We start from the raw sequence: 21908 nt of genomic DNA, 5'->3' as shown, positions 1-21908 counted from the left end.
TACTTTCCCATTCATATATTCTTCAGCAAAGCATGAGTTTATCATAGATTATCATAGAATTTACAGTGCAGAAGGAGGCCATTCGGCCCATCGAGTCTGCACCGGCTCTTGGAAAGAGCACCCTACCCAAGGTCAACACCTCCCCATAACCCAGTAACCCCACCCAACACTAAGGGCAATTTTGGACACTAAGGGCAATTTATCATGGCCAATCCACCTAACCTGCACATCTTTGGACTGTGGGAGGAAACCGGAGCACCCGGAGGAAACCCACGCACACACGGGGAGGATGTGCAGACTCCGCACAGACAGTGACCCAAGCTGGAATCAAACCTGGGACCCTGGAGCTGTGAAGCAATTGTGCTATCTACAAGGCTACCGTGCTGCCCCAAACAGTTTACTACCTGTATTCCTATATTCTTAATTCTAATATGAGTTGGCTGCTATTATAAATTATGAATCGAACTTGAAAGAGAGCAACTACTTCCTTTGCCTTTGTGGTTAAACAGTGTAGACTTCACAATCACATGGAATGCCATACAATTCTACCCATCTCCCCTGAGCAAAACATTCTCCTTTAGGCAGTAATCTCAATAACAACATGGGATTAGCTCGAATTTCCTGTGTCTACATCTTAAAATACCTGCCTATTTCAACGGTTGAAGAGTGAAGTCCAGGCAATTTGTTAGGAAAGGTGTTGGGCCTAGCAATTACATTTTCTCCCTTGGAAGGGCAAAAACTCATTTGTGTTTTGAAAATACTCGCTTGTTCGTGTGAATATTGGATATTCATTGGGGTGAACTTTTTGACCTCAATTCCTGAAATCAGCTCCCAAAAGCGGAGTGCAGTGCTGCAAGCGTGCAATCGCTTAGATTTCCCATTATCGATCTTGGTTCCCAAAAAGCAAATTCCTTTAGAATGAATCCCATTAGGAGTGTGAATTCAGCAACTAATCTTTATCCACAGAGTGGTTTTGCCATTTACATTTTAGAACACCAGCGCTGTTTTCTCCTTTAAAGTCATCTGTGTCCTGATGCATTATGGACACAAAACTGTAATCATGATCTGTCCGAAAGCTTTGATTAAAGGCACAGCGAGATTAAGTGACTGCAGGGTGGTATTGTTTCAAGTTGTGGCTGCACCTTTCTCAGAAAAAACTGCAGAGGTTTTGGAAACTAAGATAAAGATTGAAGGCTTCAAAATTTCATGTAGTACACAAAAAAAACTAACTGAATGCAATTTCATGTTACAGATGTGGAGTTCTGCTATCTACAACAGTCCTCCCTGAAGTAAGGTACGTGACAGCTCAATGAATTGAAAGGTGAGAAAAGCAGTCCAACATTGGATAGCAGCACTGCATGATTGTAACCAAACTTACATTCAGATATTCTGATTGCCTAGTGCAACATTTTCGGTCTCCAATTTCAAATACGTCTTCAACTCTTTCTTAGCGTCTTATGTTTTCTGAATAGGCGCTATTCCCATTCAAATAGCAATGCCCTGCAGTAGCTCAATCTGACTTCAAATCTTTGAGATAGATCCCCATCCATAAGCATGATGTAGTTGCAACCACTAGTTCCAAAGGACAATATGCTGATTATGTTTAACATCATTTTTCATTTCTGCGTTCTAGCTGTGCCAGCGGAGAGTCATCTTATATACAACGCATCATTTTGGAGGCAATTTTGACTAGCTTTAAAATTGCATGTTGCAATGAGAGTTTTGACGTTCTACCAATCGTTAAAGTATTACAAGTATCACAATAGTTTTGGGAAGAACCAACAGTTCCGAAATCAATGTGCTACTTGCACAATTAGCTATGACACAGGGTTTACCGAATGAAAATGCAGTGTTCTATAACATACCAACTAATTGTAATAGTAACAGTTTATCTTCTAGAGCTTAGGGATAGAATACCTTTGATGTAGAAGGAGGCCATTCGGCCCATCAAATCTGCACCAACCCACTGAAAGAGCAACCTACCAAGACCCATTCCCCTGCCCTATACCCATAACCCACCCAACCTGCACATCCCTGGACACAAAGGGGCAATTTCAGCATGGCCAAATCACCTAGCCGGCACATCTCTGGACTGTGGGAGGAAACCAGAGCACCCAAAGGAAATCCACGCAGACACGGGGAGAACGTACAAACTCAACGCAAAGGTGGAATTGAACCTGGGTCCTTGGTGTTGTGAGGCAGCAGTGCTAACTATTGTGCCACCGTGCCACCCACGATGAACCTTTGAATTTACAATGCAGAAGGAGGCTATTCGGCCCATCAAGTCTGCACCGGCCCTTACAAAGAGCACCCTACTCAAGCCCACGTATCTACCCTATCCCCGTAACCCCCACTTAACCTTTTTGGACACTAAGGGCAATTTAGCATGGCCAATCCACCTAACCTGCACATCTTTGGACTGTGGGAGGAAACCGGAGCACCCATAGGAAACCCATGCAAACACGGGGAGAACGTGCAGACTCCGCACAGACAGTGACCCAGCCGGGAATCGAACCCGGGACCCTGGAGCTGTGAAGCAAATGTGGTAACAACTATGCTACCGTGCTGCCCAATAACATGAAGCTATTGTTCAAAGATGGACAACTGTGACTAACAAAAAGAAGTCACTGTAGTATTCGCATATTCAGCCGAGGAATCATAAAATGATTCAAACTAATTGTAGGCATTAAAACCAAAAGGAACCCTTGAATTATTGAAAACTCCAGGTGTTAGATGTTTTGACAGCATTGCAGGCAAACCATTGGAGTGTTAATGATAATAAAAGGTAATAAAATACACACATATATATATATATATATGCACACATAATTCAGCATGGCTTTCAGATTATATTAAGCAGCAGATGTGGTGGAAAGATGCAGTAAGTTGTTGTTTATGCAAAATGTAGATTAGAGATACAAACCACTCATGGATCAATTGAAAATTATTTCATTTGGCTCACCAGCTCTGGGTCTTTAGGACTCTTCCCACTGCTGTATCCCTAAAGTCTCCTTTGGGTCTGCTAGCCAATAAAATATGCCTGACGGTTTAAGCATTGCGCAGTGGAATCAGACCAAATGGAACTCCTGGGGTTGGAATGTGATGAAGGAACTCAATTGCCATTCAGACCATAGACCTGAACATTGAATGTTACATCACAAAACAGTGGGTTTTGTTTAATGTATGTGACTGATAGAATACTACAAAATGGTCTTCTTCATTTTTTATTTGGACAGTAGTTGGTACACCGGGTTTTAGAAATGCAAGTCATTGCAGTAGATTCAATCACATGAATGCCAGTGTCCTCCAGCGATCAGACAATTGATCTTTTTTAGAATTCTGGTCAGCTTTGGCTTAAGGGACAAGTGTTATGTTCATTGCATTGTCAGTTGGTTTACATTAGCTTTGCAATATTTTTGGAAAATGCAGCAGCCACTTAATGAAAGTCACTTGAGTGCTCCCAGATTTCACAAAGGACAAAGTTAAAAACAGACACGTTGGTAAAATCAATTTTGCACCGTAGTACAAATATCTGTGTTATTTTCTCTGTGTCATGTACATACAGACAAGTATTGAATAGTGTATATTCATAGAAAATTTACAGTGTAGGAAAAGGCCATTTGGCCCAGCTTGTCTGTTCTTATTTTAATGTTCCAGATCACCCTCCTCCCATCCCATTATATCTAACCCTGTCAGTGTACCCCACACTCCCTTCCTGTCTCATGTACTTATCTAGCTTCTCCATAACTGCAGTGTTCAGTTACATTCATTTGAAACAGTCTAAAGCTGCATGCAACAATACCTGGAAAACATTCAGGCTTGGGTAAGTAGCAAGTAAGATTTGTGATGGCCATCAGCAGCAAGAGAGAATTTAATCATTTGCCCATCACAGTACACAGGGATGCCATCACTGTATCCCTCATCATAAAAAACTGAAGGTCACTATTGGCCAGAAACTTAACTGGATCAGACATGTAAATATTGTGGCTGCAAGAGGTCAGGGACTAGGTAGTTTGCATCAATTACTTACTTCCTGACTCTCTAAAGCCTTTCCATCATTTACAATGGAATACCCCCCACTCCCCTGGATGAGCGCAGCTCCAACAATACTCAGGAAACTTGAAACTATTCAAGACTATGTGTTCGACTTGATTGACACTCCATTCACCATCTTTAACTCCCTCTACAACTGGTGCACCATGACTACAGTTGCATTATCCACAATTGCCCTTGAGAGGGCAATTAAGAATCAACCACATCATTGTGGGTCTGGAGTCACATGTAGGCCAAACCAGGTAAGGACAGCAGCTTTCTTTCCCTAAAGGACATTAGTGAACCAGATTGGTTTTCACCACAATCGACAATGGTTTCACAGTCATCATTCGGCTCTTAATTCCAGATTTTTAAAATTGAATTCAAATTTCACCATCTGCAATGGCGGGATTTGAATCTAGGGTCTCTGGTTAACTGGTTCAGTTTTAATACCATTTTGCCATCGCCTGTTTCTTTGACAGTTCCTTCCAAACGCACAACCTTTATCAGATAGAGAGATAAGGATAGCATATGCATGGAGACACACCACCTGCAAGATCTCCTCAAATTCACACACCATCGTGACTCGGAACCATCATCATTGTTGGGTTGAAATCCTGGAACTCCCCCAGCCAACACCACACTGATTGTGGCATGAAGGTGACTCACTTCTACCTTCTCTGCAACAGAGGAGAAATCTCTTCAGCCAGAGAGTGGTGGGTCTGTGGAATTCATTGCCACAGAGGGCGGTGGAGGCCGGGACGTTGGGTGTCTTTAAGACAGAAGTTGATAAATTCTTGATTTCTCGAGGAATTAAGGGCTATGGAGAGAGCGGGTAAATGGAGTTGAAATCAGCCATGATTGAATGGTGGAGTGGACTCGATGGGCCGAATGGCCTTACTTCCGCTCCTATGTCTTATGGTCTTATCTATGGATGAGCAATAAATGCTACCTCATCAGTGAGGCTCAAATCCCAGAACAAAAAAAAATAACTGCTTCATGTGGTAGTACATTCCACATCCTAACTACTTTTTAGGCAATTCTCTTGAATTCCTTATTGTATTTAGTTGTGTTTCAGTAGAGATCACTGTCCATTTTCATCTACATGTACATTCTATTTGTCTTGATGTGATGTATGTATACAGTTCTGTGGTGGAGATATCGTCTAAGATTGTGAATGATATGTCCCTAAATGGTCTGAAGTCTTGTCATAACTTTGTACAGACATGTCATCTGTGTTATTTTGTGCATGTTTTCTCATATCTGTCAACATCTATCTCAGGTATCTGTCTCTTTACATGGTAACATAATGCTACTTTTCTATAAAAAACTTGGATTTATATTGCATCCAAAGCACTTCATATGGAAGATGCTGAGAAATATTAAGGACTACAAGGAAGATTTTGAAAGACACAGGAGTTTCAAGAGAGAAGGCAGAGATCTATAGGGAGTGAACTGGAGTTGAGACATCTAAAGCCTCTTCTGCTGGTAATGATATGGTGGGAAGCCCATCGTTGAAGGATTTGTGCATGTTGTCCAAAATATTATACACAACCCACATGTAGCTAAGTGGGAACCCAAGTGTGACTAATTTAGTTGATGATTAGTGTAGAGTAATGGGTTTATGGATATGCTAATGAGATCATGATGATATTAATGATGAAAGAATGACATCTGTAGCCAGATGACCAAGAGGCTCCAAGACAGTTAGGCACAGAATAAAATGTGTCCTGAATAGCATGTGCTTATTTTCGAGGTCTTTGTAAATCATTTTTAATAAATTGTTTAAAGTTTAACTATACCAACTATTTCAAGTCTGCCATATGGAAGCAAAGCTTCACCAAGGCAATGTAAGACTAAAAAGCATGGTATCAGTAAAATCTCAATAAAGCTCAGTAATAACATTGAAACAATTAGTAAATAAAGGAAGACACCATGTGATCACAGTACTCAATGTTAATACTCATATGGTGTATGTATATGTACTTAATTTTTTTGCGCATTTTTTTGTGAAACTTTAAACAAAAATCGAAATGTGAGTGTTTTGTTGACCAGAGTGCTTTTCTTTCTTGGTTATTGACTGGTGGTATACCTTTGTTTAACAAATGTGACACATTAAATACATTTATCTATATTGTGTGAATGCATGCAAGCCATTTTAAAAAAAAATAGTGCTTGTAGCTAAAATAGTTTGTATTGTCACGCTCAACAATCAACAATTCCTATTGGAAAATGGCTGGATTACAAGGTGGAAGCTAAATCGCTGAGTGTTTTCTTAAATGTAATTATGAGTCCACTGTCTAAATTACATAGGTATTCCCCTTTTGCAATGGTTTTATTTGCATGTGATGGCCACAGTATACATGTTTGCCAGTTGGTTTCTATATTTTTGTGTTTAAATTTGTTTTTGTCCTGTTCTTATACTTGTTCAGAAGAAGAAATTATTTTGCCTGAACTTGCACCATTGGTGTTGCATAGCTTTGTTAGCACCCAATGTGCAAGTTTCCTACAGGGACAGGTTCTTAAACATAGGCAAACGCAAATCAAGATGAGTTGATCTCTTTCAATTGCATTGGAGGCTAATTGGTTTCTTGCACTGAAAGAAGAAATGATTACTGCTACTTCGTCAAATATGAGAGCTCTATTGGGCCAATTCAGATCCAGTTAGATTAATCAAAGTGTCCACGTGTTGTAGCTGAGAAGTTCTAATGCTGCTTTATAAAAAGAGTTCGTGAAAGGACTGACAATTAGTACCCCAAACATTGTTACAGCAGTTCTAATTTCTTATTTATTTGATAGTTCAAACTGACAAGCAAGAATTCCTGCCTCAGAAAATCATAGAATTTACAGTGCAGAAGGAGGTCATTCGGCCCATTGAGTCTGTGCAGGCCCTTGGAAAGAGCACTTAAGACCATGCCTCCACCCTATCCCCATAACCCAGTAACTCCACCTAACATTTTGGACACTAAGGGGCAATTTATCATGGCCAATTCGCCTAACCTGCACGTCTTTGAACTGTGGGAGGAAACCGGAGCACCTGGAGGATAATGGCTAATATCTCCCAGGCAGGCGCTCCTTGCCTAGTTATTTTTCTATCATAAGTACCGGGAAATTGTAGGAGATTCTGCTCAGAAACAAGGTAGTGTAAGTACATTTTTGTGTTTTCTCGTTTCTTCTTACAACTTGAAATTATAAAGTCTTTTTAACGTGACAAAAAACCCCAAGGTACTGCACAGAAGTGTTATAAAACCAAACGCTGTAATGAGATACTAGGGCAGATGACCTAAAGCTTGATCAGAGAGATAGGCTTTAAGGGGCACCTATAATACTTGATGCTATTACCAGAGGTTTATGTAGTCCAGTAAAGGATGAATTTGAAGGTACATTGATGAAAACAGTTTAAGAAAACTCTTTCCTTTCGGGACTTTTTGAGGAAACAGGTGTTGGCTTTCCCGCTGTTGCCACCACGGGGGATACAGGACAGAGTAGTCTCTGGCATCTGGGTGGGGGAGGGGAAGGTGTCAGATGTCTATCAGGAGTTGTTGAAAGCGGAGGAAACGCCGGTGGAGGAACTGAAGGGCAAGTGGGAAGAGGAGCTAGGTGGAGAGTTGGAGGCGGGTCTGTGGGCGGACGCCCTAAGCAGGGTTAATTCCTCCTCATCATGTGCCAGGCTCAGTTTAATGCAGTTTAAAGTGGTACACCGGGCACACATGACGGCGACGAGGATGAGCAAGTTTTTCGGGGTAGAAGATAGATGTGCGAGGTGTGCGGGAAGCCCAGCAAACCATATCCACATGTTCTGGGCATGCCCGAAGCTTAGAGGGTTTTGGCAGGGTTTTCCAAAAGCAATGTCCAGGGTGCTAGACTGGCGGGTGGTGTTGAGTCCGGAGGGAGTGATCTTTGGAGTGTCAGAAGATCCGGGAGTTCAGGGAATGAAAGAGGCCGATGTTTTGGCCTTTGCCTGCCTGGTAGCCCGGAGACGGATCCTTTTAATGTGGAGGGACTCAAAGCCCCCGAGTGTGGAGACTTGGGTCAGTGACATGGCTGGGTTTCTCAGGCTGGAGAAAATAAAGTTCGCCTTGAGAGGGTCAATGCTGGGGTTCTCCCGGAGGTGCCAGCCGTTCGTCGGCTCACCACCGTTTCTCGGGGAAAATTAAAATGTCAGCAGAAGCAGTATTCCAAAGGGGGGGTGGGGGGGGGGGGGGGTGCGGGTAGGTGCAATATGGTTGAGGGATGTACAGAAGGGGTTGGGTGGGAAATGTATTTTTCTTACCATGTTGATGTTTATGTTATTATTGTGTTTGTTGTTGTTATAAAAATTTTGCAAATACTTCAATAAAAATACTTTAAAAAAAAAAGAAAACTCTTTAATTTCATAGCCCAAGTGACATTGGTTATGATAGCGTAAATGGAAATGCAGTGATCCTGAAAACAAAAGATATTCTTTATTTTATTATTTTTCTTACCAATTTCTACCTCCTCGCCATAGGTCTTAACACTTAGCTGAATTCAGTCCCACAGCCATTGATCACTCTCCAGTACACATGAGAACATGCCATTATTGACATACAAGCCTTGCTGGTGTTTGTCGCAGGTGGCTCAACTGTGAGCAGTCTCATAAACAAGCTTGAACCAGTCACCTGACATCATTCATGTGTTTCTGGCAAGAGGTTCTGCAGGGGCTCTACGTGATATTCTTCTCCTGAGCATGGGGTGTGGAGACCAACTGTAAAATTCAACCCCCCAGTCCAGCTTATATTAGCCACATAATCACAAAACAGGGATAAAAGCTGAGATCTTCCAGAATATGGCTGATTCAGTTGCTTACAAGGGGCTGGATTTTTGTTTTGGAGATTGGGACCGTGTTGGGTGAATATCCAGATCCTGACCTTGTGTTGCATCGGTGCCAGATGCTCAAAGCAATTTCAACAAAGGCAGCCAATTAGACGTCGGGGGTAAGCTTGCCACCCAATTGAGGAAAGCGAGCAAATCTGCAAGGCTGGAGAGCCATTCGGAGGCCAGTCCATATCCCTCCACCATCTGAGGTGGGTGCTGCTGATGCAGGTAAGGACATGTCCTCTGAAGAGAAGATTTAAAAGATTTAACTTCAAAAAGGTCATAGCTGTCAGGCCTTATCGTAAAGGGCCAACCCACCACAGGATGGAAGGCAGATGCAGCTAGTGGTCCGGTGGCTATGGCTGGTGCAGGATGGGAGGGGGAGTTTCCTCACAGGACGCAGCATTGGCACACTCTCCACTCCTGTCTGCCATCGGGAGACCATCTCTATTTTGTCTTTAGTGGAGGACTTGCATGTTGATTGGCCTTAAGAGGCCATAAAATAATTATGATAGGTGCTTGTCAACACCTCTCCCCACTCATCCTGGATTGAAGGTGGGGAAATGTCTGCAACCCAGCATGCCCCTCTCTGATACCCAGATTTTGGGTTTTCATGCCTCCATTGGGAATTGAAATATCAGTCAGTATAGCGCTAAGAAAGTTTAATCTGAATTCCGTTTTACAGATGTATTTATCATCTCATCTGCAAAGGGGCATCGGACACTCTTTTCCTGTCATCATCACTACTACATTATTGAGTGCCCATGTTTCAAAATGTGACAATACCGCTCAGAATGGATTTTTAAAAATCAGAACGCATGTTGTAAAATCTCTATTTCTTATAACTGTTCATTTTACAAAGTTGATTAATTCCTCTCAAAATGCCCAACAAATTATTTCAAATACCAGAGAAATTGACCAAATGATAAGGTTGAGCACCATGCATTATTTCCCTTTGCTCTCTCTGCTTTCTTCAACCCAGTTAACCACTTTGTCCTTCTCCGACACCTCCCTCTGTTGCCTGGGTCGGTGGGTTACTTGTGCCATTGTTATCTATCTTACCATTGCTGGAGCAGCTCGAGAAGAGCTTTTCCTCCCATTCTTTCACTATTGATTCAGAAGTCAGGACTGAATCTATCCTTGGTCCTCTCATCTTCCTCGCTCAATATTGTCCTTCTGTATCATTAACTGCAGACATGCGTCAATTGCACGTGTATGCTGATGATATCCAACTCTACCGCTCTGACATTTCTTTCAATACCTCTATTTGGGAAACTGCTTCTTCATCATCCAGATGGGTGAACCATGTTTTTCTCCTTCCACCAGAAGGAGCCAAATTCCACAAACTTTGATTTCCTGTCAATGACCTGATCCCATTCCTAGATAACTGCCTCAGGCTGAGGCAGACTGTTTGGAACCTCATGTTCCATGCCACGCCATGACATGCATATCCATTGTCTTTGCTCTCCATTACCCATATTGGCTTCCAGTCCCCCAATGCCACAACCTTCAAATTCTAATCCTCACATTTAAATTTCTCAAGTCCTTATTTGAATAACCTCATGGTGAAATTCCAACAGCCCACACCCCGCATCTTTGTGAGTGCCTGACTCTTGCCTCTTCTGTATTCTCTTCTCCTTGGTTGTGGTGCCTTCTGCTACCCAGGCCGCATGTACTGGAAACTCCTCCAGAATCATCTACCTCTTCCCTTTCCCCTGAGACATGCCTTAAAAGTCACTTCTGACCAAGACTTCCTTAGCTCAGTTTCTGTCATTTCCTTTACACCTTATGAAGCGCCCTTTGGTGCTTTTCTGTTCCAAAAACATTACACAAATGAAGATTATTACTACACATCAAAATGAGTGAAAGACAACATGGGGGCCTTTAAGGTTATAATGTAATTAAAATTCGGTATATTCATTACAAATTATACAATCTTCATTTTAATGCATGTATGGGAATAACCCTTCTCTCAAGATAGGCATTTTAAAATACTCTTGGCTGTTTAAACTGCTTCAGTTTTTGTCTTTACACCCATCATAATTGAGGCAGAAAATTCATCATTATGACAAAACCACTGAAGCAGAAATTTAGCAAACCATTTACATTTGTTGATAATCTGCTGTGGACACCTTGTTGTTTTACGACACCCTGCCAGTTCTGTTTTGGTCATGGTATAAGTGCTGGTATCCCGGGAACTCACTCAGGTTCAGGTACTATCAAGAGGGAGATGTAGGAGTCAAAAAGCAAACAAGCCATCATGATACGGAGGGGTAATGGGTGAAGCAACCCACGGAAACAGACAACTTAACCCTGACAGTGGTAGCAGACTAGCCTTCGTCTGACGTTTATAAACCCAAGTGCGATGTCAGACCTTTTACATTATTTATTAACCAAAATGGATGTTTCTATTTTTAACCACAAATAGGAGTAAATAGCCAGTTTATTTGATCAGAAACTATGTTTGCTGGTAACAAAGCATTTGGAGGTCAGTTTCCGGGGGAAATTCCTTTATTAATTCTCCTTAAGGCAGCGAAAAGCGTGATAGCATCATAAAATGTAATGATTCAGCCAAAGTGTTTTTGGTCAGGGTATAGCTTCCAGGAAAAACACATTCATTCTCCAACTCGCTAGCTGCACCACACGCGGGAAAAATAAGAAGCATTTAGTGCATCTGGCTTAAAAGCAATTTTTAGTGACTGCAAGTATTAATTACTCCTTTCAGTCACGTGCTCAGAACAGGAAGGCTTCACTAATTTCTTTTTTAAAAGGCCACTCGCCGCAGTCTTGGGTTTTCCTGTGACAATCGATTTTATCCGATAAACGACTCAGAAGCGGTTTCTACTTACAGGCATTTGTTACAGCAAAGCTGTTGGCCGTTTCAATGTTGTCCACATGAGGAACCAAATTGAAAGGTGCTTCGGTGGTGTTGGGGTTGGTGTTGTGGAGATAAATTGCAAAGCGGAACGCACTGTATTCCTGATCAGAATACCTCATGAAGAGTCCTCCTGCAACAACAACAAAAGAAGCAACCGAGGTCTAATCAGCTGATAGCATCCCATTAGCAATCTCTGCACCACCATTCAATGTGCCGAATGCATTGGAGACCCAATCGTGTTGTTACAGAAATAACAAGCGACCTTTGGGTTAAAAAACCCCCACAAAATCAAAGCACATCTTATTTATTTATTTATTTTTACATACGGTGAGCAATATTGTATGAATGGGGGAGCAAGTTGGTGGCAGTTTGAGTAAACTTGGAAAAGGCATTATCAGCCCACTAAATCCTCCAGGCAGCACTGCGACCAATCAAAACAGGGAAGAGGGAAGGGATCCACTTTCAAACCGCGGTGTTATTGTTCCAGGGAACATTTCATCACTTAGTCTTCAGTAATCTGACTGATGGGATGTGTGTTGCGGGGTGGTGGTGGGGGCTCTCTCTAAGTGAAAGATGGACCGTAAACTCTCACACAGGGAACCGTCACCCCCCAGCCTCCAATCCCGGACCAAAATGTTTACAGATTAAATAACGTCAGCATTCTCTTCGTGCAGTGAAGGCAGAATGGACAAATCGATTACTCACAACAGCAACCAGCCCCCCTCCCCCACCGGGGCAGAATGAACACTATTTCAATCTACAGGAAACTTCCAGAGTCATCGAGACATTCAAATAACACTTCAAAATGTACGTCGCCGCCACCTAAACAAGAAAGGCTGACCACACATGCGATATTAACTTTGGAACACGGGTATTTTGCAGGGAATGCAGCGCCTGAAGCATCTCATTAACACGGCCTTGCGATGTGACATTCGATGCCCCACATCGTTCCACACATTGGTAAACACCATTTATAGGCACAGCCTCATTAAAAAAAAACAACAGCTAGGAAGCGGCACGGATTTAATAACTAACTTTACAGCATGTACGGGATAACTCGTATTACATTTTAAATTAAGCAATGTTACAGAATCGCCTTGCTCCAGAACTTGTTCGTACACAGAAAACATATATTGTCAACTCCCCCCCCCCCCCCAACAGCATCATTATCAAGACCATACATGTCACACACACACACAGATTCAGATAATGCAAATCCTTTGCTGGAGACTGATGCAATGCTACACTGCTTTGACAATCTACAGCACACGATGCGAACGAAATAAAATCAAAATCTCCACTCAGATGGTGAACTTTTTTTCAGCATCTGGCCAGCAGCAACATCAGAAGGAAGGAGCCAGCAGCATCCCATTACCAAGCTCCTCGGCAGAACAACTGCTGCAGTGTTCCAACACAATACAAATGCACCAAGTACTCCCTTCCAAACACTGGAAAGGACCAACATGTCCCAGAACTCTACCTTTTCCAAATAACTAACTCCCGCTTTTCCAACACACACACACACACACATTATGTCTAATCGCAAATTCTTGAGCAAGAGCGATCCTCACTATTGTCAAATGCACCAGCCGGGTTTACACGGGAGCATTGACAGACTGTTAGTACACACTCATATTGTGCCGCAAATACTTTAGTGTTTTTTTTAACAAAAGGTATCGGATCAATGATCTTACCTATTTGTACACTGGTGGGAAAGGCTCCGAGAGCAAGCCCCAAAAATCCAGAGCAAAGCAAGACAATTTGTCTGCCGATCCGCTTCATCTTCTTCTGTTAAATGTGATCGAGAGGCATGGAGGTTGGTACCAGCGAGGAGGGGGCAGACAGCGCGGTCTCCTCCTAACAATCCACCCTGGGCATGTTTTTCCGCAGTCTCCAGTCAGAGTAGTGTGTGTCCAGCTGAATGTTGTGGCGCTGGGATCGGTGCACATGCAAGATGGTGGTGTTGGGAGCGTCTAGTGGCTGACAGGGGAGGATGAGACATGCGCTATCTGTCTCCGGCACTCTCACTCAGTCCTATTGACCAGAGATGATCGCAGCTTTATGAAGCAGCATGGGACCATTCTCACCCTGGAACCAATGACCGCTTTAAGACTGATCCCTTCTCATGTTCTCAGCTGAAGAACGCACAATGCGGGTGGATCCCCAGGAAATAATTTAACGTGAGTCTTCACGTGACGGCTATTTAGTCCAATATTTGCGCCTATCCATCTTCCGCTACTGTATCTATATGTGAGTGTGTGTGTGTATATGCGCGCTTGTGAATGTGTCTGTCTGTACACACACACACACACACACAGCCATGCCTGCATTTAGGGTTTGGACCTCGTAAGCCTAACAATCTGCTTCTAACAAATGGTTTATTCGATTTTTCCCCTTTTCACTGAGAGGAGAGAACTTGCATTTATAGAGCGCCTTTCGCCACCTCGGCACTTGCAAAGTGCCTTCACGACCAATGGAATATTTTCCAAGAGTAGGCACTAAAGATGGAAAGGTGCAGCTAATCTGCGGTCCGGCCAGGTCCCGCAACCTGCAATGCGATAAGGAGCCAGTCTGATCCGCGTTCTGCACTCACTGACGGTGCCTGAATATTGGCCCCGGCGGGAGGGGGGATCGATCCGGGTGCAGCTCCCCCGACTCTCAGAGGAAGCACTTCCCTGGGACCCATGGGTGTGCAAACATGGCAATGCCTGCCTGCCTGCTGCTGATGGGTGCAAAGTGAGGCTTGTTCCCTATGAGCTGCTCTACCCTTCTGGGACAGCGGGGTTGACCCTCATCACATTGACTGTTTGGTCCCTTCCTCAAGAGCATTTCTCATTTTTGGGGAATCTTGCCGATATTCACCTTGATTCAAAGGTGGGGTTGAACATGATTGGGTGCAGTTGGTTTAGAGAAGCCACGTGCTCGATTGGTTTTTGCCCTTCGGCCAGTCAGCCCAGAATTCCTTCTTTACGGTACCTGTCCTTTAATTGTGGAGCTATGGGTTTAGGATGGTATTCTATATTCAGGTGTAAACATGTTTAGAGGTGTCAGGAATGCCACATAGCTATTTGCCTTTGAGTTTCCCATAACTCCAGTCATCGTTCACTAAATGTACGGTATTGTTCACTAAATGTGTCTGAAATTCTCCGAGAGTTCATTTAAGTGAGACAAGAACTAGATACAGTACGCTGCAAGCACTTGGAACGCACCATTGAAATAAGATGACGAGTGAGATTCATGTGGCCACCTCAATGGTGCCAGTAGGCAGGAACTCCAATACACACTAATCATCCGAAACAAAAACACAAGAAGATTCTGGGATTGTACAAGTCTGTCAGCATCTGGAAAGAGAGGTTAATATTTCTCATCAGGACCGTGCCAATGAAGGATTATAGACTTTGATTTCACAGGTAGACAGATACCTGGTGTGCTACTCCAGCGTGTCCTATTGCTGGAGCAGAATAGCACGTTCTGGATGGGAATTTTAACTTGAGCGGGGCCGAAAGGAAATACAACTCGATTCCCGTTCTACTGTCCAGCGGGGTCAATGGTTGAGGGGTGTCAGGCGGGGTGCATGACCAGAGCCGAGCCCCCAGCGCCCGCCTTGTGCCTTCACCAAAGTTGAAAGTTCGAGATCTGAAGGCAATGCTGTGGAGCCCAGTTCTGGACAGGACTCTTGAGAAGATGTCTCTTTGAAAAGCAGCTCTCCCGCCCTTTTGTCCACAAATCGTTTGCATGTTCTCCCCGTGTCAGCGTGAGTTTCCTTCAGGTGCTCCGGTTTCCTCCCACAGTCCAAAGATGTGCAGGTTAGGTGGATTGGCCAGGCTGAATTGTCCCTTAGTGTCCAAAAGATTGGGTGGGGTTACTGAGTTATGGGGATAGAGTGGAGGCGTGGGCTTAAGTAGGGTGTTCTTTCCAATGGCCGGTGCAGACTCGATGGGCCGAATGGCCTCCTTCTGCACTGTAAATTCCAAGAAATCAGGTGAAATATAATAGACTTTCGTACTAGCTCTCTACTATACTCTATTGAATTGTGCGACTATCTCATCTTGTATTTTAGAGTGGGGGCCGAATCGGTGGTTCCTCTCTTTGATGAAACTGCTTCTGTGGGGGTGGGGGAAGTGCCTGGGACTTGCACACCATGTCACCCCGTGGACAATTTAGAAGGAAAGTCTGTGCATTCCAACCCTAAGTGCTTCACTTGATTTTCAATTTAAGCCTTTAAAAACGGAAAACGTTCTTGGCCATTATACATACATTTTGCTTGCCTGCACTGTGTCGCTGGTCTAATTGTACACTGGATTCCAGGAGCAGATACAGAGGAAGGAACCCCAGCTGCGAGTTGAGTGATTTAAATGCCCTTAGATCGAGTGCCCACCATATTCTGATGGATACGTGTCAAACGTCCACAAGATTTGAAGTGATTCTTTGAAAACCCAGAAGTCTGAAACCCTTTTCTTTCTCGTACACATTCACCATTGTCCAACCTTACCCTGAATTCCAACGTTCTTCCCCAATATGCCCGAGATATCAACAACATGCAGTAGCTAAAGGAATGCAGAAACTGCCTAGTTACTTGTAGGCATGGCGTCATTCAGGCAGCATTCATTTGTTCCATTCATTGGTCTTACTGAATCATTCATCCTGTTTGTGTAGCACACGCAGGTGGGAAATTCCCACCTTACTTTCTGGCACCAGTTATTCTCTGCCTTTCTTTCCTGCTTCGTCCTCAGCTGGGATTTCCTTTCTCGCATTTACGCAAAACGTGATGCTGCAATTTAAATGCTGAGCTGGTGGACGGGGAATGTACGTCCTCAGTATGAAACATAAAACCCCTTGTCAAAGAAACGGAAATCAGCGTAAACAACCGTGGACCCAGTAAAGCATGAAGTTTATATCACGATTTCAGGTTTCATATACGTGTCTTCTATCCCTTGACGGTAGACGTTGGAGGGCTGATCTAGTCGAATTGAAGAGTACATCTCATGTAAAATTAAAGACCTTATTTGAATGTAATCATCGAAACAAACATGTGTGCATCCAGTCAGTTTTTAAAAAATAATTCAGCTTGTCCATTTTCTCTTAAGTACAGAACTAGTCTTTGAGCTGGAAGGATCTCTGATAACTAACTCTGAGATCTACAAATTTAAAGTTGTGGGTTCTGTGTGATCAACTCCGAGGCAGATAGTCAACATCTTGGTCACTCATTGGACAAGGAAATGTGTCCTCATAATCGTTGGCCTCGGGATATCCTCCACTGCTCACTACCTTGCATTCCACTTTTCATTGTCATTCCGATAGATACGCTTTGGTCCACTTGATTTGCTTTGGTTCAGATATAAATGATCCAAATTTGTGGTTGTGATTTGGTCATTTGATATCAACCCAATTTCTACCTTCAAATCATGGTTCCATTGTTTGTGTTCGCTTGTTTCAGTATGCTTTTGCTTTACCTTGTCACTTTGCAAGTTCTTCAGCCTTCGCTCCAACATTCCCATTGAATGGTGGTTATGGTTTAAGCAGCATGCAATGTTATGACCTAAGATAAATTCAGCTAATGTCTTTTCAGTCAGGTTGTATGGTGGGGCTGGTTTGGCTGGACAGTTGGCTCCTGATGCACAGCGAGGCCAGCAGAGCGGGTTCAATTCTCGTACCGGCTGAGGTTATTCATGAAGGCCCTGCCTTCTCAACTTTGCCCGTCGCCGGAGGTGTGGTTATCCTCAAGTTAAATCACCACCAACACCAACAGCTCTCCCTCTCAATGTGAAAAGCGTCCTATGGTCATCTGGGACTATGGTGACTTTACTTACTTCATGGCGAGTTGATATGCATGAAGTAGGATTGTCCAAATGTTTTCACCTCTGTCATATGGTTCTCAGTTTGTCCTTCGTCACTCGGTTGAATGGTTCAATGCTGCCACTCGATTGCAGGTAACATGATATCTGATGGTGCTGAATGGTAGTTTGTTAGGGACTCCATGAACTGTGATGAAAGAAACTGTGGTTCATTGTCTGTAGTGATAGTCACAGCAAGCCCCTTTGTAAACAATTTATCTAAAATGTCAGTGACCAAAGTCTTGGATGTGGAATTTGTTGCACTGATTTCCAGTGTGGATTTCCTATGTGGATCATGAAGAACTTGTTTTTAAGCAATGACTCGTAGGGACTGCTTGCACTTCTCCCAAAATATTAACTTGGAGTTGGTGCCATTGTCTTGTTGGCCATGGGCTGGTTCGAGAGGTGCTTGACACTGTTTGATCTATTTTTCCACAAGAGTGTACATTCTACACAATTTCTAATGAACTCTTGTGGACGGCGATCTATTGTTCAACACCAGACTGCTTCATATTCACATTGCTTCATCTTATCAATACCTGATGTCCTTCGTGGGCAAGATGCAATACATGCTGCTGTAGCGCTTTTGGGCTAACCAATCGAGTACCATGTTCAGTATAGTTGTCATCAAATAATGCAAGTTCATTGCAAATTCTGTAGTAGAAGACATTCTCTGTTTAATTAATGAGGCTAGTCAGTTTTTAGAGACTGGCTTACTTTCTGCAGTACACTGTTTTGGTGCTGATTCTGCTTTCAACTCTCGTGCAACTAAATTCAGTCACTTGCAAAATCACTGCCTTCACTTGGTCTTTGTTGTCACAATCTGCTTTGCTATCATTAGCATTGTCAACAACAGTTGTACAGCCAAGCATGTTATTTACTTGATTGTGTGAACCTGCAAGTTACTCAACCTCAAAGTTGTACAGATAAAGAGGATCTGAATATCCGTAGATGAAGAGAAGTTGATGGTCAGATCATGACACCACTAACAATGTAGTCAGCACTTGGTGATTGGTGTGGGGAGTGAACTTTCTACAGTAGAGATACATGTGCCAATGTTCAGAAAAGTAGATACAGGCTAATACTTTCCAGGAGAGTCTTTGTGTTTAGTTTCCAACAATGTGCATGTTTGCTTCTTTCAATGTATTGTGAGGGTACAGCTCCAATTGCATTTTCTGTTATGATATACATTTCTGGGGCAGCACGGTGGCACAGTGGTTAGCATTGCTGCCTCATGGCGCCGAGGTCCCAGGTTCGATCCCGGCCCTGGGTCACTGTCCGTGTGGAGTTTGCACATTCTCCCCGTGTCTGCATGGGTCTCGCCCCCACAACCCAAAGATACCCAAAGATAGGTGGATTGGCCACGCTAAATTGCCCCTTAATTAGGAAAAAATGAATTGGGTACTCTAAATTTATTTTTTTTTAAAGAAAAAGAAAAAAATGATATACATTTCTGCATGTGGGTTAAAATGTACCTTTCTGGGACATATCATCTGGCAGAGATGATATAGTCATCTTGTAGCTCTGTTTGCTGTGTGATTGTCCATTTCCATTGTATATCTTTGTGCAGTAGCTTCTGAACGCAGCACAGTGGTTAACACAGTTGCTTCACAGCTCCAGGGTCCCAGGTTCAATTCCCGGCTTGGGATTCCCTGTCTGTGTGGAGTCTGCACATTCTCCCCGTGTCTGCGTGGGTTTCCTCCGGGTGCTCCCGTTTCCTCCCACAGTCCAAAGATGTGCAGGTTCGGTGGATTGGCCATGATGAATTGCCCTTCGTGTCCAAAACGGTTGGGTAGGGTTACTGGGTTACGGGGATCCGGGGCTGGAGGTGTGGGCTTGGGTAGGGTGCTCTTTACAAGGGTTGGTACAGACTCAATGGGCCGAATGGCCTCCTTCTGCACTGTAAATTCTATGATTCTATGAAGAGGCTTTGTGATTATGAACAAATTTGTGAGAAAAAGTGGTATTACTGAGGAATGACAACAGCTCTTTCACAGTAGAAGGTGTCAAAAGCGCAGGAATGGCTTTGATGTGTAGGCTTTACTCCAGCTGCTGCCACTCTGCACCCCAGTAAATCAATCTCGGATGCTGTGAAAGTGCATTTGTTCTTGTTCTTGTTGAGCATCTAATTGTGCTGTGTGAGTCAAAGAACATAGAACAAAGAACAAAGACAAGTACAGCATAGGAACTTCGGCCTTCCAAGCCCGTGTCGACCATGCTGCCCGACTAAACTACAATCTTCTACACTTCCCGGGTCCGTATCCCTCTATTCCCATCCTATTCATGTATTTGTCAAGATGCCCCTTAAATGTCACTATCGTCCCTGCTAACCACCTCCTCCGGTAGCGACTTCCAGGCACCCACTACCCTCTGTGTAAAAAACATGCCTCGTACATCTACTCTAAACCTTGCCCCTCGCACCTTACACCTATGCCCCCTAGTAATTGACCCCTCTACCCTGGGGAAAACCCCTGAATATCCACTCTGTCTATGCCCCTCATAATTTTGTAGACCTCTATCAGGTCACCCCTCAACCTCCGTCGTTGCAGTGAGAACAAACCGAGTTTATTCAACCGCTCCTCAAAGCTAATGCCCTCCATACCAGGCAACATTCTGGTAAATCTCTTCTGCACCCTCTCTAAAGCCTCCATATACTTCTGAATTGAACACTATACTCCAAGTGTGGCCTAACTAAGGTTCTATACAGCTGCAACATGACGTGCCAATTCTTATACTCAATGCCCCGGCCAACGAAGGCAAGCATGCTGTATGCCTTTTTGACTACCTTCTCCACCTGTGTTGCCCCTTTCAGTGACCTGTGGACCTGTACACCTAGATCTCTCTGACTTTCAATACTCCTGAGGGTTCTACCTTCACTGTATATTCCCTACCTGCATTAGACCTTCCAAAATGCATTACCTCACATTTGTCCGGATTAAACTCCATCTGCCATCTCTCCGCCCAAGTCTCGAAACAATCTAAATCCTGCTGTATCCTCTGACAGTCCTCATCGCTATCCGCAATTCCACCAACCTTTGTGTCGTCTGCAAACTTACTAATCAGACCAGTTACATTTTCCTCCAAATCATTTATATATACTACAAACAGCAAAGGTCCCAGCACTGACCCCAGCGGAACACCACTAGTCACAGCCCTCCAATTAGAAAAGCATCCTTCCATTGCTACTCTCTGCCTTCTATGACCTAGCCAGTTCTGTATCCCCCTTGCCAGCTCACCCCTGATCCTGCGTGACTTCACCTTTTGTACTAGTCGACCATGAGGGACCTTGTCAAAGGCCTTACTGAAGTCCATATAGACAACATCCACTGCCCTACCTGCATCAATCATCTTTGTGACCTCTTCGAAAAACTCTGTCAAGTTAGTGAGACACGACCTCCCCTTCACAAAACCATGCTACCTCTCACTAATACGTCCATTTGCTTCCAAATGGGAATAGATCCTGTCTCGAAGAATTCTCTCCAGTAATTTCCCTACCACTGAAGTAAGGCTCACCGGCCTGTAGTTCCCTGGATTATCCTTCCTACCCTTCTTAAACAGAGGAACAACATTGGCTATTCTCCAGTCCTCCGGGACGTCACCTGAAGACAGTGAGGATCCAAAGATTTCTCTCAAGGCCTCAGCAATTTCCTTTCTAGCCTCCTTCAGTATTCTGGGGTAGATCCCATCAGGCCCTGGGGACTTATCTACCGTAATAGTTTTCAAGACGCCCAAAACCTCATCTTTTTGGATCTCAGTGTGACCCAGGCTATCTACACACCCTTCTCCAGACTCAACATCTACCAATTCCTTCTCTTTGGTGAATACTGATGCAAAGTATTCATTTAGTACCTCGCCCATTTCCTCTGGCTCCACACATAGATTCCCTTGCCTATTCTTCAGTGGGCCAACCCTTTCCCTGGCTACCCTCTTGCTTTTTATGTACGTGTAAAAAGCCTTGGGATTTTCCTTAACCCTATTTGCCAATGACTTTTCGTGACCGCTTCTAGCCCTCCTGGCTCCTTGTTTAAGTTCCTTCCTACTTTCCTTATATTCCACACAGGCTTCGTCTGTTCCCAGCCATTTAGCCCTGACAAATGTCTCCTTTTTCTTTTTGACGAAGCCTACAATATCTCTCGTTATCCAAGGTTCCCAAAAATTGCCGTATTTATCCTTCTTCCTCACAGGAACATGCCGGTCCTGAATTCCTTTCAACTGACTCTTGAAAGCCTCCCACATGTCAGATGTTGATTTACCCTCAAACATCCGCCCCCAATCTAGGTTCTTCAGTTCCCGCCTAATATTGTTATAATTAGCCTTCCCCCAATTTA

General features: G+C 43.7%; 1 protein-coding gene and 1 long non-coding RNA gene across 10 annotated transcripts in view; one reads left to right on the top strand and one right to left on the bottom strand.

The window, feature by feature from the left end:
• The window catches only part of LOC140391818 (glutamate receptor 4), a 438531-nt gene extending 424734 nt beyond the window's left edge, over positions 1-13797 (bottom strand). For 3 of the 8 annotated variants that reach the window (XM_072476745.1, XM_072476744.1, XM_072476747.1), the window contains exons 1-2: positions 13441-13792; positions 11718-11876 (exon numbers count right to left, since the gene is read on the bottom strand). In XM_072476745.1, coding sequence (XP_072332846.1) covers positions 11718-11876; positions 13441-13528 — 247 coding nt within the window. In that variant the 5' untranslated portion in view covers positions 13529-13792. Of the gene's footprint in view, positions 1-11717; positions 11877-13440 lie in introns of all 8 variants that reach the window. The other 5 variants (XM_072476746.1, XM_072476748.1, XM_072476750.1 and 2 more) reach the window with 4 other exon arrangements.
• Positions 13789-21908, top strand: part of LOC140391820 (uncharacterized) — a 232536-nt gene continuing 224416 nt past the window's right edge. For both annotated transcript variants that reach the window (XR_011935191.1, XR_011935190.1), the window contains exon 1: positions 13789-13926. This is a non-coding gene — a long non-coding RNA (uncharacterized lncRNA). The remainder of the gene's footprint in view (positions 13927-21908) is intronic.

The sequence above is a fragment of the Scyliorhinus torazame genome, chromosome 15 (genome assembly GCF_047496885.1).
Source record: "Scyliorhinus torazame isolate Kashiwa2021f chromosome 15, sScyTor2.1, whole genome shotgun sequence".
NCBI classification, from domain to species: domain Eukaryota; kingdom Metazoa; phylum Chordata; class Chondrichthyes; order Carcharhiniformes; family Scyliorhinidae; genus Scyliorhinus; species Scyliorhinus torazame.
This window is presented reverse-complemented; position numbering and strand designations above follow the sequence as displayed.